The sequence below is a fragment of the Cryptotermes secundus genome, unplaced genomic scaffold, assembly GCF_002891405.2.
Source record: "Cryptotermes secundus unplaced genomic scaffold, Csec_1.0 scaffold17, whole genome shotgun sequence".
Classification (NCBI taxonomy): Eukaryota; Metazoa; Arthropoda; class Insecta; order Blattodea; family Kalotermitidae; genus Cryptotermes; species Cryptotermes secundus.
Window position 1 is genome coordinate 865,025 of NW_019729207.1, and position 24,899 is coordinate 889,923.

Below are 24,899 nucleotides of genomic sequence, written 5' to 3' on the forward strand. Positions count from 1 at the left end.
AGCAGCAATACAGAGGACTTGAATGGGTATCATATGAAGTGCCGAACGGTTAACCTCTCTTTGCTAGAATCGCTGCAAAATCCATGGTACTTATCTGTTTGTTCCTCTTATCAACTCTTTTATATGTTCTCGTATCAGTCGACAGACGTAGGCTGAGCGTCACGAAACGCTGGCAGAATTTCGTGTGTGTGCGCATGCGTGCGATGAGTAACGATAGAACACGGACTCTACCCCAGGAAAGCGATAAGCGATTATGACCCCATAGGCTTCGTGCGACCGTAACAAGCGCCGTCCAGACTTGATGTTCCCAATCGGTCAATACTGTCTGCTGGCATGTGACGCCGTGTAGTCCTGTGGAAGCTGACCGATACTTCAGAGCAAGACTGGTGAACTTCTACTCGACTAGACAGCGTCATGTCCCAGAAGTTACCTCATACTCAACATCCGTTGAGATCCAACACTCTTCGTGGGTCCCTGTGCTAGGCATGTACATGGAGGTTTGTGATTGGTTCTTGCCCGAGACGGACATTCGTATCCCTGGAAGCTCTAAATGTTAACTAGCCAACTTCATGGCGCTGAATCCTTCTTGTGAAGCTGCCAGTTGTGCAGCTACTCAAGAACTTCGCAGAATTTTATGGAATCCAGAGGTTTATTATCGTGTTCATAAGAGCCCTCCACCGGTCCATATCCTGAGCCAGATCAATTCAATCCATACCCATTCTATATTCACACCCCAAATACGTGACAATATGTTTCGTGTTTTTTCCTCAGTCCCTCCCGGAAATTGCTTGGATTGTACCTCGATTGGGCTACAACTGCTTGCTTCCACAGCATTTCCAGTTCATTATCATACATCAGTGAACGCACCCTACGCCTCTAAGTGGTCTCAGTGGTTAAAGCGTCGTTAAACAAACTGCGAAACAGGACGTGAGATTTGAAGCTGGCCTTCAGTGTCTTATGGGATGGATGCCATGTAGATTGTTACCGACGTTTCGGAAAACTCGTTGCCTCCCTATTATTATTATTATTATTATTATTATTATTTTTGGAGGGGGTGGGTTTCCCCATGCACCGCGACTAATAGTCTATTGTACGTCCCCCTTTGATATTCTACCAGTCTCCATACCCTGCCGGTACTGGTGCTCGCTATCAGCCCCGTTCAGCCAGCGAGGCTGGCTGCGGTACCCGATGCTTCCCCATCTACCCGAGGCATTGGAAACTACTTGGGCGGGGAACTTTTTACGTAATTTAGCTCAGAGGTCTCCTAGAGACATGAGGATCTTTTACGTGCCGTAAATCTACGACATGGGACCCACGGCTTAAAGTCCCTCCCGGAGGACTTGTTCCCTGAATTTTTCCGCGTACCTTGAGTCATGAGGTGGGAACGTTACCCCTAGACTACGGAGGCCGCTTCGTTGCCTCCCTAAGTCAGAAGATTGCACGGTGTCACGTCCGAGAAGAACGCTGTGCTGAGGCCTCTCGGCAATGGCAGACAATTTAGAGAATGTATGGGAGGGGTGGCCAAACTTACTGAACATCTGAGTCATATGCGACGATTTTGAGACCTCCGAAAGCCTCAGACAGGCCTGGTTTTAATGGAACGTGTTTAAGCGCAGGCTGCCCGCCAAGAATTTTTCTTGCGCATGTTTCTTTTTAGTCATTTGCATTTCTTACTTTTCTACCCCGAAGATGGAAGCAATTTGTTTCTCCCCCCAAAAAAATTGGTGGACATTTTACCAGACTATACGAAGATATAAGAAAGTAACCGCTGTGACGACCTCAAAACCACATTTTTATACTTCATTATGGAAGATGAAGTGACTTTTTTTTGCTGTGACTCGACCCACGGTTTGTTATATAACTGCATCTGATCAGACTGGAGTCAGCGAAACTTGATCAGCGCTTTCTCCGTCCTTGCTTACGTCACAACACAGCAGCTTGATACCGATTACGGGAGTTCAGTGATGATAGTGACAGTAACAACAAAGATAATCAGAATGTTGTGTGCTCCAACACGAAAACCACGGGCACACAATCTTCCGTATCTGCTTGCCAATAACATTGTACTCGCGCTCTAGGGGAATATAAAGGCGAGACAGCCTGACGAAGTATCAGTTCCTCTGTCCGCTATGGGGATATCGGTAAGTATTCATTACTGTAACACACTTACTGCAATGTCCGTTGGAATTCAACGGACAAGTTAAAACTGTCCCGCTCTACAAGTCGGAAGGTCGCGGGTTCGATTTCCCGATGAGGTCATTGGATTTTTCAATTGATTTAAACCTTCCGGCCGCACTATTGCCCTGGCTTCGACTCAGCCTTTAACAAATTATTACCAGGAATCTTCCTACGGGGTAAAGGACGGTCGGTGCATAAGGCTGACAGACTCACTGTCATCTGTGAGCTGATTGTCTAGAAAATGTGGGACCCTCGACGTCTCACTACCCTATTGGTCTACACAGCCTATTACAGGGATAGCTTTACTTAACCTCACCGTCATCTGTAAGCCGATTGTCTAGAAAATGAGGGAGCCTCGACGTCTCACTGCCCTATTAGCCTCCTCGGCTTGTTACAGGGGTAGCTTTATCTTTTTTTTTTTGGTAATATCTAATAAACCACCGAAGTTGAGAATGTGAAATTTGGTATGCAGATCATACTTATATCTGCATTTTAAGAATGAAATAACGTAATGAATTGCAATAATTCCACAAATCTCGCACATAATTGTAAAAGTACCAAATAATTAGAAGCACATGAAACTACAATAGGAGTAGTAGCGGATTTGTGGAGACATCTGTGTAGCGGGAAAACAAGCTTTAGGATTTCTTCTCGAATATCGTCCCTTCTGCCTATGTATTCCTGTATATTCAAATACAGGACGCGCTGTATCTGATGAAGCATTCTTGTCAGCAATAGACATAAATATAAAGTTGTCCCTTTGCATAACTAATTAAGCACTACGTCATGAAGACGTATGGGGAGTGGACATATAGATCCACGTTTTCTTCAACTCGACACTAGTTGGAAGTGAGTTTTCAGCTTCACGCCTCGACCGCTTTACCCCCGTACCCTTTGGATAAAAGGCTGGGTAGGCCTCAGGACAGGTCTGGACGACATAGAGAAGAGAACATTCTTGGCCCTATAGGGACTCGAACTCCGACCCTTCTGTCGTCCAGCCCGTAGCCAGTCGCTTTCCCGGCTCCAGACATTCTCGCCAGTAAAGGGATTTAAGGAAACCTTTAACTGAGACAGTTCTCGTTATGTGCGGATCTGAGCTTACTAGTAGTTGCAGAGATTACTGTTGGAAAAGAGTACACATTATCGGATGTGTGTCTCATGCCTTCGCTTGTTCAATGTCTGCAGTACTGGGTCTGTTTCGCCTGTCTTATCGTCGCCTGCTCCGCTGATGGAGCCCCGACGACGGAAGAAGACATCCAGGAGCTGTCGCAGGGTCACTGGGAGAAGAGGTCTATCGGAAAACACAAGAAGGATAAACACGGACACAGACAGGAAGAGGAGGAAATAAAGGATGAAGTTGACTACCATGAAGGACACAAATTTAAAAAATCAAAGGATAAGAAACACCAGAAGCCGATTCTTGTGGAGGTGGAGGACTCTGAGCCGTTCTCCGAGGAGCATATAGAGTCCTATTCGGTGCCCATACCGGTTCCTGTGGACAGGCCGTACCCAGTTGAGGTAAAGGTGCCTGAACCTCAGCCCTACCCCGTGTACATCCGCGAACCATATCCCGTGTACGTCGTTAAAGTTACCAAGTCACGGCCGCAATCAGTTTATGTCCCTGTTAAGGTCCGCACCAAGTATGAGTATGTGAGCCGTCCCTATTTCAACTGAAGGTCCCTGCAGGTCACTGCATGATGTACTCCATGTGCTATGGGTACAAGGGTGCGTCATCGCTAGTTAGTGACGTAACCGTTACCTCATAACCAAAAAATTACTAGATGTAAAATTTTGTGATGGTGGTGTATTAATACAGTTATTAGGAATTTGTCTCTTTAGTGATGACTTCTATTCTGACAGTGCTCTGATTCTAACAATGATAGCCGTGAAATAATACTTGGAGATAGGTGTAAGACCTCATGTGTATGGAGTTTTTTAATGTTTGTCTTAACTCCCGCTGATGGATTATGCTGTATTGTTTATCTATCCTGTCTTGTGTTGGTGTCCGGAGATAGGTGATCGCTCTGTCGATTGGGTTCAACAGTAAGTTAAACCTGAAGACGGAGAGAGAATCCAGTCTCCGATACATTGTGTCTTTTAAATAATAAAATACAGGACGACGGATAATGTCTAAAACTCAGTAATTGTGTACTTTCAGTTTTTATACGCCGGCGGGAAATTTAAATAAACTTACACTGTAAGGTTGCCTATACAAAGGATGCTTTACCCTGGTTCCTAGACTAGATGGATTTCTAGAGTGAAGTTATGTTGTGTCTAAAACATCTTTGATGTCTCGTGATCATTAGATAATAACGTATATAATTACATCATCATTAAAGAGTCATTAATTTCAACATACAACCGAAACCAAAATCGTTATACCGAATATTTCATTGAACATATAGGGATTTTCTATCGTTAGGTTGGCAGCTCAAGGTATGACCTACTCTCAGAGATGTTCTACACAGATTTGTGTCTCTCTGTGCTCACGGAAAAGATAAAGCAACAGTTCATAATCCATATCTACTTCCGGGACCTTTTTCCCTTCCTTTTCAAGTGGATTATCACATTCGTAATTCTGTCCAAAAAAGTTAACCAATAGTGATGATAGTTCGTGTTGTGAAAACACAACCTGGTATGGATGTCAACACGAATAGTAGAATAGGGGAAACCTACCCATTTTCGTGACTTCCGGCGCTCTAAAATCTAAACGGTGGAGCCATCTGTGGTGTCTTGACAACATCAGGGACCTTTGGAAGAGAGGGCAAGCCATAACATTTTCACACAAACATATTTCAGCCGCTCAAAAATTATTTTTGTACCCATCACCCTCGAGTTGTGGGGCATCTGTACTGAAGCATAGATGGTACCGCATATAAAAATAATTATAATTATTCTTGGTATTAATGTGTGATATGTTCTCCATATTTTTTTACAATTTTCATCGATTTTCAGTGGTCCAGGGATGGACCCCGTCTGTAAGTTCTCATGTGTAAAAGAGTTACCATTAACTGCAGAACACAGAACCTAATTTCTCGGCGGGTTCAAAGTACCATACAGCGACACAAGTCACGTCACGAAACTTGTTGTATTTGCTCTGCTCGTGACAGAATTGTGGTACAGTGATTTTCATTTCCTCTCAAGTCGTTTTCTTTTGTTTTAATATGCAAAGCGAAACTTGGAAAACTGCACCTCGCCTTGAGACAGAGCATCTTCTTTAACACATGCCACGCCGTGTCTAAAACGTCATTGAAGGTGCATCAGACGTGACATGGTTTCTTACGTCGTCGTTAAAAAAATTGTATATTATACAGGATGATTTTAAATATTGGCAAGTTTTCCGTGGAGAATAAACGGAGAAATCCCGACAATAGTTTAGAATTACCCTATATTCGAACGCGCTATGGGAAACAGAATCTCTATACGGAAGATCTACGTTGAATGGAGTGAACTTTTCCTTCGTAATGTTGTCTGCTCAAGGTGGGACGTACCCTCAAAATGTTTTAGACAGATAATAGCAGACAGTTGTTTTTGTAACTGTAAATTATAATAATTGTGAATTATAAATTTTGCGATGTTAATGATAAAACAATCTCCAGTAAACGAACATAGTGGAAATATTTGAGTGGGCTGTTAATATGCGGGACTAATGGACCTGTTGGTCAACAAGTGACCCCGTCTCCCTAAATGATGATGATGATGATTATGTAACATGACAGGAGACTGAGGAAACTGCCTCGACCGGTAAATCTTTTGGCTTCTATTCTGGAGGTATCCGGTTCGAATCTCGACCCGGACTACGACTTTCCCCACTGAAGTTTTTCATGGTTGAGGATCTCTTCCATCCGCATCCTTTCCAATCCATTATTAATCGATAATCCCATAATTCCAAGATAGATATTCTCAGTGACGTCATTAAATAAAAAAACTATGCTTCGGAAGTTTATATCTTTATTTTGCAGTTCTGCTCAAGGCTTCAGATGTACAATACTGCCACGTGATTGTGTGTGACTATAGACGGGGTTTGGATTGGTAATCGGATTTGTTGAACTCTTAAACAACTCGTAACTATACTTTACATTTCACTATTATACACAGAGTCACTAGTTGTTGCTTGGTAGCGGCTTCCAACGGTGGACGTTCCCTTTCCTCTGGGTTCTCGAACAGTCCCCGTGCCTCGGGTAACAATTTCTCACAGCAGCAGCTCACAAGGACTGAACCACAGCAGTTCTCTGACTAACTCACCAACCAACTCACTAACAGCAATAAAGTCAAAGTTATGTAACGACCGACGGTCTCTGGGCCAGTCTAACTTAGTGTCCAGTGGCCATCTAAGGCCCAACGCCAGTTTTTTATTACTGTCAGACAGTTACGGGTTAGTTGGTATGGGGCGCCCTCTCTGACGAGAGGACGGGTCTATCATTTACAATTAACTGGCCCTACTTATTTCGGCATGGACCGCTTAGGAAACATCGTTCTTCTGTTGCACTACAGTTGTTGCATTTGTATCTGTCTGGATGCCTATGTGATCGTTAGTGAGCCATTTCCTAACAACGACCATTGTTTGCAGCGGCATTACTTAGCAACGGCTGTTGTATAGTCTCGTATTTCGCGGTCGTTGCCCGGCAACGGGCTACAAGCCACAATACTAAAGGAACGTAGAAAGGGGCACGAAAGCTGCCAAAAATTCGGCTCTACCATCGGAACGTACGATTTTAACCAAAATGGGCCGCTCTATAATTTTATAACATGAAATATTTTAATATTAAGCACCAACATAAATTTTAATTGTTATTTTAACGTGGGTTATAAACCAATTTCTCTACATATTGCTGGATAATTAACAAACAGATGACAGTGAAACAACTTATAATGTTTACGACGCACGTAACCTGGAAACAGCTTCGTGGTAATGTGTGTTCTGAGAGTGACTGACATGTAACACGCGAACATCGCCGCTGATGTGATGCATTCATATGGCAAGGAAGTGAAGCCTCTTCAGGCCGTTCCATAGCTCAGGTCGGCTTCACACCGCGGCCGCTCAGGTTCGAAACTTTGTCAGGTCATGTGGAATTTGTGGTTGACAAAGCGGCGGTGGGGCAGGTTCTCTCCGAGTACTGCAGTTTCCCCTCCCAATCTTATTTCACCAACTGCTCCACAATCACCCTCACCTATCATCTGTGGCTGGTACGATAGGCCAGTAGTGTCCACAGTACCAAGTGGACTCAGTCTCACCTCACCCCCCCAAAATAAGTTAAGCCTCTTGAAGGAAGTGATGCAGTTGGTCAGTCAGTTACTTACTTATTTACTACATTGTTTTTCGAATCACACTGGTGACTTTGTTGGACGATTTAACCAAGGTTTGTGTAGACGCGGAATGTCACAGTGGCCGGCCGCGCGGTTGAAATCATGAACTGTCTTCGCCGGCTCAGACACTGGTATCGTGGGTTCAAATCCCACTTCAGGCATGGATATATGTGTGCGTTTATTCTGTGATTATGCTGTCCTGTGTGCAGGCAGCAGCCTTGCGACGGGCTCATCCCCCGTCCAAGGGGTCCTACCGACTGTGTATGTAGGAGATCAAGAAACTGAAAAAGCGGCCAAGGCCCAGCAAACGGTTGTAGAGCCATTGAAAGTTAGATTGTGTAGACTCGTATTTAGAAGGCGCTCGGTTCGAATCTCGGCCAGGACACAGACTACCCTAAATAAGGTTCTTCGTGGTTTTCCTCGGTCCAGCGAAGCAAATGCTGGCACAGTGCCTCAATTAGGCCAAGACCGTTTCCTTCCAAATCATTTCCAATGTTTTCTTCGCCAATCGTACTATATGATCTGAGATAATGACGTAGTAAAATAATGCATAAAACGATCACAGATTAGGCTGTCCGGTCTGTTCCAATTCTGAATTTTTGTAGGATACGTTACAGGAGAATCGGCCAAAAGATTTAGGTAATGTTACAAAATACGATGACTGGCCAGCCGATGCGAAAGGCTGGCAATCTCACCACCAACTGTGAGCCGATTTTCTAAAAAATGTGGGAGCCTCGACGTTTCACAACCCTGTGGGCCTCCACAGCCTGTTACAGGGATAGCTTTACTTAACCTCACCACCAAAAGTGAGCCGATTGTCTAAAAAATGTGGGAGCCTCTACGTCTCACATCCCTATTGGCCTCCATAACCTGTTACAGGGATAGCTATACTTAACATCGCCGCCATCTGTGAGCCGACTGTCTAAAAAATATGGCAGCCTCGACGTCTCACATCCCTGTGGGTCTCCACAGCCTGTTACACGGATAGCTTTACTTAACCTCACCGTAATCTGTGAGCTGACTGTCTAGAAAATGTTGGAGCCTCGACGACTCACAACCCTATGGACCTCCACGGCCTGTTGCAGGGATAGCTATACATAACATCGCCGCCATCTGTGAGCCGACTGTCTAGAAAATATGGAAGCCTCGACGGCCTGTTACGGGGCTAGCTTTACCTTTTTTACGTTTTACTGACACAACGCATGCCACGGAGCCAAGAATTCAATCTATCGGACATTGATGAATGACTTTTCATGGCTTTCATTTGTCGTTTAATTTTCTGGTTGTGTTGCGTCATCGTGTAGTTCTCTGGCTACTTGTTCTGGCTTCCGCTGTGTCCACATCTGTTCTCCGTTTAGCAAGTCACTACATCACAGCCAACTGACGTAAGGGACAAATAATGGCGCCTCCCTTCCCTGTTAAAAATCTATGATGATGAATCATGCTAACGTTGCAGACTATACTGAGGCCGCGGAAACAAGTCCAGCGGATGGTGGGGATGAGGGAGCCCAAGTCTCTTGTCTCCCCGACTTCTCTATTCCCCTCCACCCATCTCTGGCCCCTGTCATTCAGCCGAAACTGACTCTTCCGACATTCATGTGGGGAAGTGCACTGGAGGGGGTAGCGTAACAATTGGAGGGGATATGGAGGGGTCGAGTCATGTGACTTCTTGCTGTGGTCTCGGTATAGTAACTGGAATTAGGACGACATCCATAGTTCTTGTTTAGAAAAACAAAACATATTGAAAATAAGAAATGTGAAACATAGTAAACCCTCGCAGAAGGTGGTCCTAAAAGAAAAGATACTTAGAACAAAAATAATTGGAAAATTTAATGATATAGTTAATGCTGATGAAAATAATAAAAAATATCACTTTAGAGCCTTTATTTGAAAACCATAAAAGACAATACATTTATCCATCTATAGAAGACTCAGAAGATGTACTTGTTTTTGAACGTAGTAATGCAGGTTTTAAGCAATTATCTCAAGTTCTGTCCGAACAGACAAGTCATCCATCTGCTTTCCTAAATGCCACGTGTCTTTTAAAGTATGTACTCAACTGTGAACTGCATTTTTTCAAATTTCGATTCGGATTTGCGAAGGTTTACCATACTGTGCGCCTGACACTGCGTCAGCTTAATTTATTAGGTAGTTGAAAATTCAACTGAAAGTATTTTCATATTATGAACTTTACTGCCTTTATCTTGTCCCCTCCTCTCCAACTGGTTCCTTCATAATTCATTTTATTAGTACTTTCTAATGACATTTTTTGTCCTCTTCCTTCCTCCTTCTCCTTTATTTTAAATATCGGATGAAACTTGCTGTTACAGAAGAATAGCATTGAAAAATATCAGCTGCTATGTGTACCGCGTTATTTGAAGCCCCTCCCTCGATATCCACGTCTAATGTGAGAGCAAGCAAAGACACACTCAGATTTAAGTAATTATACAAAATATGAATGAATGAATGTATGAGGGGTAGGCCTTCTCGGCCCTTGCACCGCGACCTACAGTGGTCTATTGTACTTCCCCTTTTGATTATTCCCTCAGCAATCAGTATAAACGTTTGTTATCGAATGATGCGTCGAAGCCGTTTGACGATCAGTGCCGTCTGTCGGGACACTAAGAGAACCTGCGCCTAATTGGCTTTGATATGTATACGTGTATAAGAGTTGGCTATTAGAATTGAAAAATTGGCCCGCTGAAAACATACATCAAATCTCTGTATGTGACTGGAAAACTTCCTGTAAATTCAGTGCTCCCACGTGACAAATGGCGCTGATTATGACCAATTATAATGTTGCATCACAAAGCTGTTGTAGTCAGTCAGAAGCAAGATTACATTGTGAAATAAACTGGTATTACCACAGTGCACCATGCAACACACTGGACACATTTACTGCCTAAGACGGCCGTTCTCTCTGTTGTAGTCAATAACGACTCAAGGTGCCATAGTTGATCGTAGACATGTTTCGTGTTATCACCGAGGTACGTCATCAGGTAACCTCACAAATTTGCAGAACAAGATTGGATTAATAACACAATGTCGTTTTTGAAAATGAGATTGACATTTTTCCGAATCGAACACTCGTATGTGTGTCTGTCTAGCCACGACTCCTGGGCCGAGACTGCTTTCACTGACATCTACTGGCCTGGCAGTGAATGTGCCAAATTCATACTGAGACTGTTTACACGTACTCACCGTATGTAGGGTATGTTCGCCGCGATGTGGTACTTTGATCCGGGGTCAAAATCTATTTCCGATCGTAAAACTGGCGGTTTTATACCCGAGAACTTCTCCCTGAAACAGATTATAACACTATTAATGTTATCATTCATTTGTATATACAGGGTGATTCTAAATATTTTCGGGGTTTCGTGGCCTATAACTTTTACATATGAAATGACAAAATAAAACTGCTTACGGAATATGAAAGTGTTAGTCAGAAAATTTCATTACCTTTAGAATCAATACTGTAGAATTCTAAACTACTTCAACATGCGCGTCCTTCGTGGCGGGTAAGATTTGAGAATTATAGGCTACGGAAACCCCTGCAATAATTTAGAATCATTCTGTATAGTCCTACCCTAGACTTAAAACTTCCAAACAACTTCAACATGCGCGCCTTTCGTGGCACGTAAGGTCTGAAAATTATAGGACACGGAAACCCCTACAATAATTTAGAATCAATCTATATAGTCGTACCCTAGGCTTGCGACTTAATGCAATTCCGAAAATCGATTATAAGTTGGAGAAACATACTCGTATGTCGAGTTCATTACGATATGGACTTACAGTTAACTACTCTGTGAAGGCGTATAGGAGAGTGGGTGTATAGGTCCACATTTTCTTGACCTCGGCAATAATTGGAGTTGAATGGTCAGTTTCACGTCCCTGCCGCTTTACCCCCGGGGAAGAAGCCCCCCGTCACTCTTTGTATAGGAGGCGGGTTCGGCCGAGTATTTGTGTGTTCTCTATGGTTCTCGCAATAAACAGCGACTGTTTCCCTAAACAGCATTAACCGGTTGGGCTTTATAGTGGAGACGTAATGCGTTTCCTGTGAGGTACGGACTGAATTTATATATACTACAGAACTCTGCATTCTCCCCACAGTGTATTTGTGTGTTCCATATGTTTCTCACAATAAACAGGGACTCTTTCCTTAAACAGCCTAGTAATGGAGGCTCATTGTGGTTTCTGTGAGGTTCCTGTGTTTAATTTAGCACCACCCAATTGACATATATGAATGACTGGAGATATAAATCCACATATTCTTAGGATCGACACTACGTGGAGGTGAATGATTAGCTTTACGCCCCGGCAGCTTAACACCCAGGGAATGATTCCTCGCTGGCTGTTGGAATTCGGGGCCGGTCTGGATGCGGGGGAATAGAGAAAAACGTATAGCCTCTACCGGGAATCGAATATTGTTCCTTCAGCCGTACAGCCCGTAGCCAGTCGCCGTACCGATTGAACTATCGCGGGCTTCGAAGAGCTGCTTCCCTATCATGAGCAGAGATGTTGGTTTCTCCTAGAGCACGATTCGGAACGACTCGTTTGTACCCAAAGGAGACGCGAGAAGTGACTTCTCCTTCCTTTGTTCATGACCCTTAGAAGGGCATTTTGCCTATCGTTTAATTCAATTTGTATTGAAGTAGCTACCCCACTCGGGGCCTCGTCTCCTGGTTCCGTTCCTGGCTATGATTGGCTGCAAATCTCCTGTCATTACTCCCTCCATCCTGCCTCTCTTCCTTGATATAACGCCGTGCAGTTCGTTGAAAGTCAACCGACGTTTCGGAGGAACGTGTCGCCTAGATCTTCAGCATGAAGTAGGTCGCAAACTCACTCTTATGTTTGGACACTGAAGATGGAGGCGAAATGTGCCTCCGAAACGTCGGTTGGCTTTCAACAGACTAAAGGTCGTTATGCCACAGAAGACAGGACTCTTCTTAACCACCGGTGTCAGAACCTCAGATCCTACATACAGCTATTTAAAATTGATTGATGATAGAGACAGTATATTGCTACCAGACTACACGTTATCATAATCCAGAACTTCACTGTATGAATCACGATCGGCCGCGACTGTACTGAATTATGTGTATGTGGGGGGTTAAGACGGACTCAGAGTCGCTGTGTCTCACCTGAGCCTCCACCAATGACAGTTGTACTCGTCCGAAGTAATGGTTCCCTCGAATATGTCCCATCGCCACTCGTCCATGACTAAACTGAAGGGTAGGAAGGGCAGCTTGTCCAGGGCGAGGGAGAAGAGCGAGTTTATGTTGTGGGGAACGTCATCGACTGAGCCCTGTACCAGGCCAAGGTCCTGCAGGTGTCGAGGCGTTGCTATGGAGAGCGCCACGGCTTCGCCCACTGCTTCGTGGAAGCCTGGAACACAACATTAATACCGGGTATTGTGGAGCCTGGCTGGACGGCCAAGGAATCGGGGGTCACTTCTCTCGTAGTTATTGTTTGCTTGACCTTGAATGACACAAAATGAAATAACACTGCTTACACATTAACGTGGTAATTATACATCACATTAATTGTGGTAAAGGTAAAGTTGTCCCTGTGCTTAACTAATTAAGCACTACGCCATGAGAGGGTTTATAGATCCACATTTTCCTGACCTCTGCACTAGTTGGAAGTGAGTCGTGAGGTTCACGCCCAGGCCGATTTACCCTTGGATTTACCCTGGTACCCATTGGATATGAGGTTGGGTGGAGCTGATTGTCTAAAATATGTGGGAGCCTCGACGTCTCACAACCCTATGGGCCTCCACGGCCTGCTACAGGCATAGCTTTACTTAACCTCACCGCCATCTGTGTGCCGATTGTCTACAAAATGTGGGAGCCTCGACGTCTCACAACCCTATTGGCCTCCACGGCCTGCTACAGGCATAGCTTTACTTAACCTCACCGCCATCTGTGAGCCGAATATCTAGAAAAATTGGGAGCCTCGATGTCTCACAACCCTATGGGTCTCCATGGCCTGTTGCAGGGATAGCGTCACATTGACCTTGACCATTACCTGTTGTCTAAGATTACTCTGGAGTTTTTAAAACAAAATTATTGTTTTAAGTGTTTGGAAACACAAGGAGAGATTTCATTTTTCGTACTGTGATGGAGTCGAGGAGGATGAAGGGTGAATGCAGCATGCATGTGGGAAATGAGAAATTCGTACAACATATTGGTCAGAAAACTTAAAGGGTACAGACCTTTTGGAAGCATATTTATTATGTGCAGTCCGTTGTGAATTAGTAGAGGTATTTGAATGGCCGTCAGCACAGCGTGTTAATATTTTCTTTTATTACACATAACATTATATGTTTCGATCTCCATTTACATAACCGCCTGAACTTGATCATACATATCAAGAAGCATAGCGGCATGTGCAACAAAACGAAATTAACACTACGTAATTTTTAATAATTCTGAGTGTTATAACTAATATCTAAAAATTTGTGAACGATGGTACATTAAAACAAATATTTTGTTTCTGGACCTTATATCTATCGTCCTGTTTTTATCTCTCAGGTGCAAGGCCTCATAAACTATGAGTCTTTAATATTGTAATGGTTTTCTTAATTCTCGCAGATGGTTTGTAGTGTTTTTGGCTTGTATACCCCATCTTGGTGCTGGTACAGGTGTCTGGAGATAGGGACTAGCCCTATGAATTGGGCCCAACTATTTTTTTGTTGCTAGTGGGGTGGAACTAAGTCCCTTGTACTATGGCCACTTCTGGCCTATTGTACCAGCCCCAGATGATAGGTGAGGGTGATTGTGGAACAGTTGGTGGAATGAAGATTGGCAGGGAAAACCGAAGTACTCGGAGAAAACCTGCCCCAGCGCCACTTTGTCCACCACAAATCCCCCTTGACCAGACCCGGGATCGAACCCGGGCCGCCGCGGTGGGAAGCCAGCGACTAACCGCTTGAGCTATGGCGCGGCCCTGAGCCCAACAAGTAGTTTCTACCTGAAGACGGAGATAGAATCCGGTCTCCGAAACGTTGTGTTTTTAAATTAAAAAACCTGACGATGGATAACGTCCAGAAGCACAATATTCGTACCTGATTGTTGTGCTGATAGCCACCCAAGTTCCTCTACCTTTTGGAGAGTCTAGACAAATGTTTGTTAGAGAAATGGGGGGTGAGTTAACGGATTGGATTCATCTGGCTCAAGATAGGGACCAGTGGGAGGCTCTTTTGAACGCGGTAATGAACTTTCTCGTTTAATAAATGGGGCAGGATTCTTGAGTAGTTCGGCGAATGGAGGGCGCAACTTCATGGAGTTAGGTGGTTGGTTATTTAGTCAGCTGGTAGTGCCATACCGGGATTGGCGCCGTCCCGGAACACTTTGGGCTGCTGCCTGTACTCCAGGAAGTACTGCAAGTGGGCCATCTCATGGTGCACCGTGACAAAGTCCTTCATGGTGACCTGCGTGCACATCTTGATCCTGTAAAGTCAACGATAACAGAAATAAATAATGTCATGCCTCGGGATACTCGAACCTCGGTCTGCAGGTCTGGGAGTTACATATAATAATAATAATTTAGGCAAGTATGATGCGGTGACAATAAATATATATGAATCTCAAACACAATTAACATTTTAGTGATTAAGAAAAATAGTTCTGGTTCCAAATAGTCAACGTCCCTACAAAAACATTAGCCGTTAATGCACATTTAGCAGAGGGACAATTTTAACTAGATCACACATCGAACGTAGAAATGTGTCCGATATACCGAGCAGGAATTCAACTGAACAAAATAGAGGCTTCCACAACCCCCCCCCCACTTTCAGACATATAATTATTGTTCATGGAAAGCCCTGAAGGAACCAAGAATGGTTGTGCTGGCGAGGATCAGCAGCAATTTACCCGATCCTACCTTGAGACAGGGACATAATCCACGAGTACCTGTAGTCGCGTCGGTTGCAGAAGTCCCAGGCGGAAGGCTGGCAGATCACTACCCTGTCCGGCAGTTCCTCAATTACGGAGCCGCTCCAGAACTCAGGCGGTAAGAGGCTCATGTTGAGAGACAGGTAGAACTCCTCAGCGAGACGGAACATCGCCAGCGGAGTGTAACCCTACAAACAATGCAACGTGTTTAGCGCAGACTTGTGACAGCTGTCAATGTGACATATCCCGGCAGTTTAGCACAGATTTTTGGCAGCTGTCAGTGTGACATATCCAGGCAGTTTAGCACAGACTTGTGGCAGCTGTCAGTGTGACATATCCCGGCAGTTTATCACAGACTTGTGGCAGCTGTCAGTGTGACATATCCAGGCAGTTTAGCACAGACTTGTGGCAGCTGTCAGTGTGACATATCCAGGCAGTTTAACACAGACCACTGGCAGCTGTCAATGTGACATCCCGGCAATTTAGTACAGACTTGTGGCAGCTGTCAATATGACATATCCAGGCAGTTTAACACAGATCACTGACAGCTGTCAATGTGACATATCCAGGCAGTTTAGCCAAGACTTGTGGCAGCTGTCAATGTGACATGCCCCGGCAGTTTAGCACAGACCACTGGCAGCTGTCAATGTGACATATCCAGGCAGTTTAGCCCAGACTTGTGGCAGCTGTCAATGTGACATGCCCCGGCAGTTTAGCACAGACCACTGGCAGCTGCCAACATGACATATCCAGGCAGTTTAACACAGACCACTGGCAGCTGTCAATGTGACATATCCAGGCAGTTTAGCACAGACCACTGGCAGCTGCCAACATGACATATCCAGGTGGTGATCTCGTGTAACTGACCTGCTCCACCATCTCGGTGGTGACGTCAAGGAAGTTCTTGCCAGGGTACGGTATAGTCACGTCCAGTATATTGCTCCAGGACTGGCCCCACATGTCGCCTGTAACATAACACATGTTTTCTGAACCGGTGCAGGCAAACATCGCCCAAGCAATCTGCAAATATACACTGAGTCGACGGATGATGCGTCCAGGCCGATTGACGATTAACGCCGTCTTTCACACAGCGTTACTGCTGGGGAAACAAACCCAGTATTCCTTAGGTAGGAGGTTGTCTGCTACCCAGGGCTGATCTGGACGGAGAATAAAATTTCTGATTTGTCGGGAATCGAACCCCATAGTCTGGTCCAGTGACTGAGCTAACCCGTGATTACGATGTGTTGGGAGATACTGTTTATTGGTTCCGTACTTGGTCACGTTGGACACACTAATGGTCACAGGCGGGAAGTTTTTTTGGGGGGGAGGGGAGCGGTCTGCCCCTTCCGTTGGTCTAAACAAATCAGAATCAGAATAAGAAGATATCTACCGTATACTTATGCCAAAAAATTGAACGTAGGCTCTGTGGAAAACAATCCATTTAACCTGAATACTGTAGGGCATTAATTAGAAGTATTCTGAAACGGTATAAACGTCGGTTTCTCAGCACGTCTTCTTCCTCTCCCCCCCCCCCCCACAAAAAAANTTATGCAAGAAACAAGCGGAAGTCATACAGAATCATGATAACGAAAATGTTCGCAATATTTGGCTAGGAGAAGCCCGACATAGAAAGTGTTAGAGGCTTAAACTTGGGGGCGGTCAAGCATACGACCGTTCAAGTGACTAGCTTGCCGTTGTAACGGAAGCTACTAGAAATACGGCGTCTTCTGCTATACTGAGCCTGGACTGACAGAGGCCTGTATATATTTTATATACATTTATTAACATGTTTAACACGTAAAACGTAAATACCCTTTACATAATGAAAAATGACTTACTACTACAGACTATGACTGTGACCAAAAGCAGACCCGTCCTCTCGTAAGAGAGGGCGCCCCACAAAAACAAGGCCGAAACTGTCAAACAGTAATAAATATCCGGTCATGGGCCCCAGATTGGGCTCGACACCAAGACTGACTGATTGACTGACCGTCAGTCGCAATGTGACTTTGGCTTTGGTAGCTGAGGCTACTGACGGTTCAGATTTTGAGGGTTCGGGCCTCTCCCATGTGTTGGCGGGGTCGAATACCTCCACCGTAGCCCTGTGAGTTGCAGGAGGCGACGAAAAGGGAAATCTCGAATCTGAGACAGTAAAATATTGTGAGTCCCACGGGAATCGGGCCCGAGAATGACTACTCTGGTGATGGCCAGCAACAATTGTAAACGACAGACCCGTCCTATCGTCAGAGAGAGCCCCCCTCATCAACAAACCCGCAAGTAATAAAAATATGGTCTTGGACCCCAGATGGGTGCTTTGTTCCAAGGCAGACTGGCCGACTGACCGCCGGTCGTAACATAAGACTCAGTCTCATTCAGATTCGGTACCTGAGGCCGGGGAGAATTCGGGAATCCAGTCTGCCGTTAGAGGCCTTAACTAAACAACGGCTAGTGAAGACAAGAGTAGTATGTAACTCAGTCAGACTGGCATAGTTACTTGTAGTTATGTTCCGTAAGTGCTCAATAAATCCGATTACCAATCCGAACCCCCGCCTATAGCCACACCACGTGACGCCACAAAAATTAAGTGGATGATTGTATTTTCTGTGATGTGGGAACTGACGCGATAGGGAGGAGTAAAGCAGCTAGGCAGACTGCGATATTACCCAGAATATGGGCAGGTAACGGAGCCTTCCGGCTCAGTTTGTCAGGGCCGTACAAGTCTCGAAGCTTCCGCCTGACGTAAGCATGCAGCTGCTCATACAGCGGACGGACTTCATCCCAGACGCCTTCCAGTTCGTACCGAAACGTCGGCGACTCATACGGGAACAGCCAGTACTCGGCGGCGTTCTTGAAGTCTGCAGCAGAAACAAGAAATAATCATTTGTCTTTATTCAGGGCCGTCTCTTCGGTCTCCCTCTGGAATTGCCTTCTGGCAAAGCAATCCGTAATCGGGCCCATATGGGGCCTACACGTGCAGTGTCTGCTGTTATGCACTTGATGTTACTAACTGACGTAAGAAACATATTAATAACATATGGGGTCATTCCTTCACGCAGCACCCTTTAATCCTCATGCTTTAAAAGGCATATATTTTCTGCATCGGCTTACGTAAATCTCGTTACCCAGAATAAGTACGAAACGTTGGAAATGCTCACGCGACACAACTCTGACATACACAGACTAATATAAAGCTATCCCTGTAACAGGCCATGAGGCCAATATGGTTGTAAGACTTCGAGGCTCCCACATTTTCTAGACAATCGGCTCAAAGATGAGGTGAGGTTAAGTAAAGCTATCCCTGCAATAGGGCGTGGAGGCCTGTAGGGTTGTGGGACGTCGAGGCTCCCGTATTTTCTATACAATCAGCTCACAGATGGCGGTGAGTTTAAGTAACGCTATCCCTGTAAGAGGCCGTGGAGGCCCATAGGGTTGTGAGACTTCGAGGCTCGCATATTTTCTAGACAATCGGCTCACAGATGGCGGTGAGGTTAAGTAACGCTATCCCTGTAAGAGGCCGTGGAGGCCCATAGGGGTTGTGAGACTTCGAGGCTCCCACATTTTCTAGACAGTCGGCTCAAAGATGGCCATGAGGTTGTCAGCCCTACGCGTCCACCGGTCGCCCTTTCACGCAGTCACTCATGGAGCTGAGCCCTTCTTGAGAAGCCGCCAATTGTGCAGCTACTCAAGAACTTCCCAGCATTTTACGGAATCCAAAAGTTCAGTACAATGTTCACGAGAGCCCTCCACTAGTCTCTATCCTAAACCAGTTCTATCCAATCCATACCATCCGATTCTGTCTCTCTGTGATCTATTTTAATATTATCCACCCACTTCCGCCTTGGTATTTTCTCTTTCCATCTGGCTTTTCCATCAATATCTTATATGCGTTCCTCTTCTTCCCCATTTCCTGCTACATTCCCTGCCCACCTCATCCTCCTTGATCATTACAATTATACTTGGAGAAGAGTACAAGTTATGAAGCTCCTCATTATGCAGTTTTCTCCAAGCTCCCTTCACTTCATCGGTCCAAATATTCTCCTCAGCACCCTGTTCTCAAACACCCTCAGTCTGTGTTCCTCCCTTAATGTCAGAGACCAAGTTTCACACCCGGCCTTTACTCCCACGAAGATTCCGTTACTGCAGGAAAATTGAAGCTGCATGGGAAACTGGTTTTGAACTTTCTACGTCACATGGGGCTGCGCACTTGACTAAAATATTTGAGATTTGAGGTTCCCACAGGAGCTATCATTTCGGAATTTGATCTTATGGGACTTTTTGACGATGGCCTGAGTGGCTTTGCGAGCGGGGGGGGGGGGCTACGTGTAGGGGTGCCGGGAGCAAGCCACTGAGACGCGACGTCGGCGCTGCAAAGTAGTTGCAGATATGACGGGAAGCGTCAAATTACTTAAACTGTACGCCATTTTGTAATATATATTCTCTCTTTATTCAGAGCAACCTGTTCTGTTTAATTGTGCATTTGTGTCATTTCCTCAGTCTCTTCATGCATATTCTGGGATAGTACCTTGAACTAGGCCACGACCACTTCCACATTCTTTGCAATTCATTATGCGTCCACATTCTGATACTGAATGTAGTCGTGATTTCAGCGCAGCCTAAAAATCAGCGACTTCCAATAAAGAACGCGAGAGTGCTACTCGAAAGATTGACGTTCCTGCCATCTCTTGACAACTGTCGAAGCTCAAGTGTAGTAACGTTACAAAGACAGATGGACTCACGGTTGAGTTGCGCCGCTTGGTTGCTGAGTTCAACCACTTGCTCGAAGAGGTCGCGCATCTTCTGGCCGGTTAGACGGCGCCATTCTATCCAGGAGTACTGCAGTTCGTCCCAGTCTCTGCTCCGGCCCATGACCACACTCAGCTCTACCTTGCAAACAGTCAAAATGAATGAGTATGATCCGTGATCAGTACCACACAAACTGCTGTCAACATGAGTGTGATCCGTGATCAGTACCACCTGTACAGTCAAATAGCTGTATCTGGGAAACCGTCCTGAATAGGACAAAGGTACATAACTTTTTGCTTAGGATGACCACTACTGTGGCCTCCCAGAATACTGATATTTCCTCCTGGGACACTCTGTATAGTCAGTTTGAATTAATAAAAAAAATCGAAAGAAGTAAAGATTTTTTATATCTTTTGGAAGATATTAAAATTTAATGATCAAGTCAAGAGGATGAGGTGGGCAGGGCATGTAGCACGAATTGGGGAGATGAGGAATGCATATAGGATATTGGGAAGACCAAGGCATAGGTGGGTGGACAATATTAAAATTAATCTTAGAGAGATAGGATGGGATGGTATGGATTGGAGTGATCTGGCTCAGGATATGGAACAGTGGAGGTTTCTTGTGAACACGGTAATGAACTTTGGGTTCCATAAAATGCTGGGAAATTCTTGAGTAGTTGCAGATTTGACTTCTCCTTAAGAAGGGCTCAGCTCCATAATTAAGTATTTCTTTTATTGTTAGTGGGGTGGGACCAAGTCCCTTGTACTGCGGCCACTTCTGGCCTTTTGTACCAGCCCCAGATGATAGGTGAGGGTGATTGTGGAGCAATTGGTGGAAAGAAGATTGGCAGGGGAAACCGAAGTACTCGGAGAAAACCTACCCCAGCTCCATTTTGTCCACCACAAATCCCACTTGACCAGACACGGGATCGAACCCGGGCCGCCGCGGTGGGAAGCCAGCGGCTAACCCGCTTGAGCTATGGCGCGGCCTCCATCAGTAAGTAAGTATTAAAATTTAATGTCTGTTATGTACGTTTTTCGAAAATTGCTTGTCTCCCCCCCCCCTACAACTGGTCGCCCTAACCAACCACCCCAATTGCCGCCGAGATCACACATGGCTTGCAACTTGTGTCCCCGGTTAGAGGTAAGGTTGCTGGGATGGACAGATGAAAGGGCCACTAAGCTGCAGAGAACTGCATTTGGAATTGTGTGGAGTTCAACTTCATTTTTATAGGCCCGTATATAAATACATTATGTTCCGTTTATTGAGCTGTATAAAGCTGAAGCGATTACGGAATAAAAAAGCGGCCGATACGACTTATCACCTAACAGTCGTAAAGTTTGACATTCTGACAGTTCGTATTGCCAACCTAAGCCCAATCACACCCCGAGCCATCAGTGCTGTGGCCATGGAGCTCTTACCGGGTTCGATGCGCAGACCGCACTTGAAAGGTTCGTTGTACGCACACGTGGTGGCGCCATTGTACACGGACAGCATGTCGCTGATCAGTTTGTTGTACTGCAACAGGAAAACACTCGAATGTAACTCAGTTGAGAAGGGCAGTGCTTGTCGCTTGAATGGAAACCAAGAGGTAAAGTTGTCCCTTTACTTAACTAATTAAGCACTACGTCATGAAGGCGTATGGGGGAGTGGATATATAATAAATCCACATTTTCTTGACCTCGGCACTAGCTGGAGGTGAATGGTCAGCTTCACGCCCCTGCCGCTTTACCCCCGGGGAAAGAGCTCCCGGTACCCATTGGATATGAGGTTAGGTGGGACCCAGAGTAGGTCTGGACGGGACCAAGAAATGAAAATTCTTGATCCTACCGGGTCTCGAATTTCGACCCCTCAGTCGTCCAACCCGTAGCCAGTCGCTATACCGGCTACGCATGGGAACCAAGCTGTTGCGGTAGAACCAGAACCAGAAACATTATTCGAAATGTTATTGGAAAGGTGGACGACTTCCAGAAACGCCATGAAGAAAGAACTTACCCTGTCCAGAAGCTCAGGTGGCAGGGCTGCGGGCCCTATCACAGACAAGAACTGGACCTGCCTCCAGATGGGGCCGTCCTGCTGTTGGTCTCGTGACACCTTGTTCAGGACCCCCCACACTGCCCTCTGGTAGTCGGCGTATTCCAACTGGGCCAGGAGCTAGAGGAGCAGAAATTGCAAGTGAGATGAGAGGTTTTTTTGGAGTTGGAGATACATAACGTGCTCATCTGTGTTATACATGAAAAGCACGTTGCTACTCCCTGCTTCTCCTAGAGCCTTCCCAGTTTAAATTCGTCAAAATACCAAATCAGCGTTCCAAATTTTTGCAGTGCACATTCAAAAAAATAAAAATTTCTCAGACTTACCCCTCAACAGAATAACGCTCTTTCTCACCCATAAAAATAAATTTCCCCTCACTTCTCCACGACTTTGCCTTTTCACCTATTCTTCAACTATTCTTTTCTACCTCTGTTTCTCACTTTATAGTTTGGTAGATGGGTACTAACGTTTCGGAATAACATATTGCCTTCATCTTCAGAGTGGAAATGAAGTCAGTTTATGTCCATAAACTTTGGTACCAACCTACCAGACTACGCGGTGTCATAACCAGGAAAACTAAAACATAAAGCTACGTGACAGTATAGGGCTCGTGTTTCTTCAATGAAATCAATTTCATATTTCACGGTTATTTATGACTCTGTTGGCAGCATCGAATGGCGGGGGTGTTGATGTAAAAATGAATTGGGAAAGGTTTCGGTTATAGTAGAGGGACTGAGTAAAGCCAGGAAAGGCTCTCAGTCAGCACTGCCAAGTTCCTCCTCATGTGTCCTCATGTTGTCTCCTCCTGAAGAAGCCGCCTTCATCTGCGTGCACTTCCCACGGTTATAAGCCTCTGTCGCGTGAAAGATTTCGAACCCGTGTCTTTCGCCGTTTGTGAGAAACCATTGGGATTATCTCTTACTCAGAGAGGAAATACTATGTATGTTTATTACGCACAAAAACAGTTTTTTGTATTGCTAGTGGGGTGGGACTAAGTCCCTTGTACTGCGGCCACTTCTGGCCTATTGTACCAGCCCCAGATGATAGGTGAGGGTGATTGTGGAGCAATTGGTGGAATGAAGATTGGCAGGGGAAACCGAAGTACTCGGAGAAAACCTTCCCCAACGCTACTTTGTCCACCACAAATCCCACTTGACCATACCCGGGCTCGAACCCGGGCCGCAACTAACCACTTGAGCTATGGCGCGGCCACAAAAACCGGTTAAAATTAGTGACACCATGGACAATATTGTCACGTGACTGATTATAGATGGGGTTTGTATTGGTAATCGAAATTATTGAACACTTACAGATCGTAACTACAAATAACTACGACAGTCTCACTGAGTTCCACACTCCAAAGAAACTGCAGCTCACATAAAGTCTGCTCAATCTTCACTAGCCGTTGCTTGGTAGCGGTTTCCAACGGCGGACCTTCCCCTTTCCTCTGGGTTCTCGAACTGTCACCGGCCACAGCTACCAGCTTCTCAGAGCCCATAGGGCTGTCAGACGTCGAGGCTCCTATATTTCCTAGACAGTCAGCTCACAGATGGCGGTGAGGTTGTCAGCCATAAGTGTCGGGCGCCCTTTACCCCTAGGAAGATTCTTGGTACTCATTTCTGTTAGAGGCTGAGTCGACCCCAGGGCCATAGTGGGAATGGAAGGATTAGGTCAATTTAAAAATCCAATGACCTCAACGGGAATCGAACCTGCGACCTTCCTGCTTGTAGGTATAGCAAAAATATCTTTTCATCTTGTTCGAGAGTGAAACGTGCTCTCTCCTATAAAGAGAACACTAAGGACGGGGCGTTCTGTGTTGTGGGATGTGACGCCATGTAGTCTGGTAGAAGTTTACCGATGTGTACGGAGGAATGTACTGCCTTTCCATCTTGAATGTCGATGAGTGAACCGAGCAAGTACCAAATAGAGCGCTGATGGAGGCATTACGTTCCCCCGAAACGTCGGTTAACTTGAGCTAAGCTGCGCCACAACGCGGCAGACGGCCCGTGGCACAACCTGAGGCCCAGCGCAGGTGCTGCTTACCTTCCCCTGACTAAGAGACCCAACTCTGTGAGTCCGTTGTCTGTAAAACAAGGTTGCCACTCACAATGGACCCACTTGTCCTTTGCCCCAGATTCCCGGCTGATCGTCACACAATAGAAACATTGGCCTGCAACGTCCTTGTAGTTTGGAGAGGGCCCGACGATTCGGAGGAACAGTTAGTCTCCATCTTCAGGGTCGAAGAATAAGCCAAGTACAAGCAGGCTGCAAACTGGGTTCAGTTTTTGTTTATTACTTAGCTGCCTTTTTAACCCTGAAGACCTAGGTGATGTGTTACTCCGAAACGTCAGGCTGACGTGTGGTGAACGCCTTGTATCATTTGTCCAAGGGATCACAGGGGCCTGTCTTTGCTGATCCGTGTTCAAGGTGACACTTCCTGTCGCTTCTCGCTTTTCTTCCCCCGACCCCATACTTGTGTACCCTCGTTCTCCCTCACCGCTCTCTCTTTTATCCTGAAGACAGAGGCAGTCGGCTCCTCCGAAACATCCTTACTTTTCCTATTGGCTACACGGCGGTATGAACAAACACATAGAGGACCGGAGAAGGGGAGGGGTACATGGGAGCCCACAATGTTCAGCCAGTTATTGGGGGGGGGNAATGAAGTGTGATTTCGAATATTTCGAATATAAGCCGCACCCCAGTTTTCCTCTTGAATTTTTGGCAAAAAATGTGCGG

At 45.5% G+C, this 24,899-nt stretch overlaps 2 protein-coding genes across 2 annotated transcripts in view; one reads left to right on the top strand and one right to left on the bottom strand.

The window, feature by feature from the left end:
* Positions 1–24,899, bottom strand: part of LOC111865324 (angiotensin-converting enzyme) — a 127,511-nt gene that overhangs the window by 93,170 nt on the left and 9,442 nt on the right. Inside the window, exons 2-10 of the mRNA XM_023853238.2 lie at positions 22,125–22,283; positions 21,551–21,647; positions 20,120–20,263; positions 18,047–18,238; positions 16,251–16,348; positions 15,402–15,571; positions 14,815–14,939; positions 12,630–12,873; positions 10,687–10,785 (exon numbers count right to left, since the gene is read on the bottom strand). Coding sequence (XP_023709006.2) covers positions 10,687–10,785; positions 12,630–12,873; positions 14,815–14,939; positions 15,402–15,571; positions 16,251–16,348; positions 18,047–18,238; positions 20,120–20,263; positions 21,551–21,647; positions 22,125–22,283 — 1,328 coding nt within the window. The remainder of the gene's footprint in view (positions 1–10,686; positions 10,786–12,629; positions 12,874–14,814; positions 14,940–15,401; positions 15,572–16,250; positions 16,349–18,046; positions 18,239–20,119; positions 20,264–21,550; positions 21,648–22,124; positions 22,284–24,899) is intronic.
* On the top strand, positions 2,021–3,936 carry LOC111865327. The gene is made up of 2 exons (XM_023853241.2): positions 2,021–2,141; positions 3,364–3,936. Exons 1-2 carry the CDS (start codon positions 2,130–2,132, stop codon positions 3,850–3,852), a joined length of 501 nt encoding a protein of 166 aa, XP_023709009.1. The 5' UTR covers positions 2,021–2,129; the 3' UTR covers positions 3,853–3,936.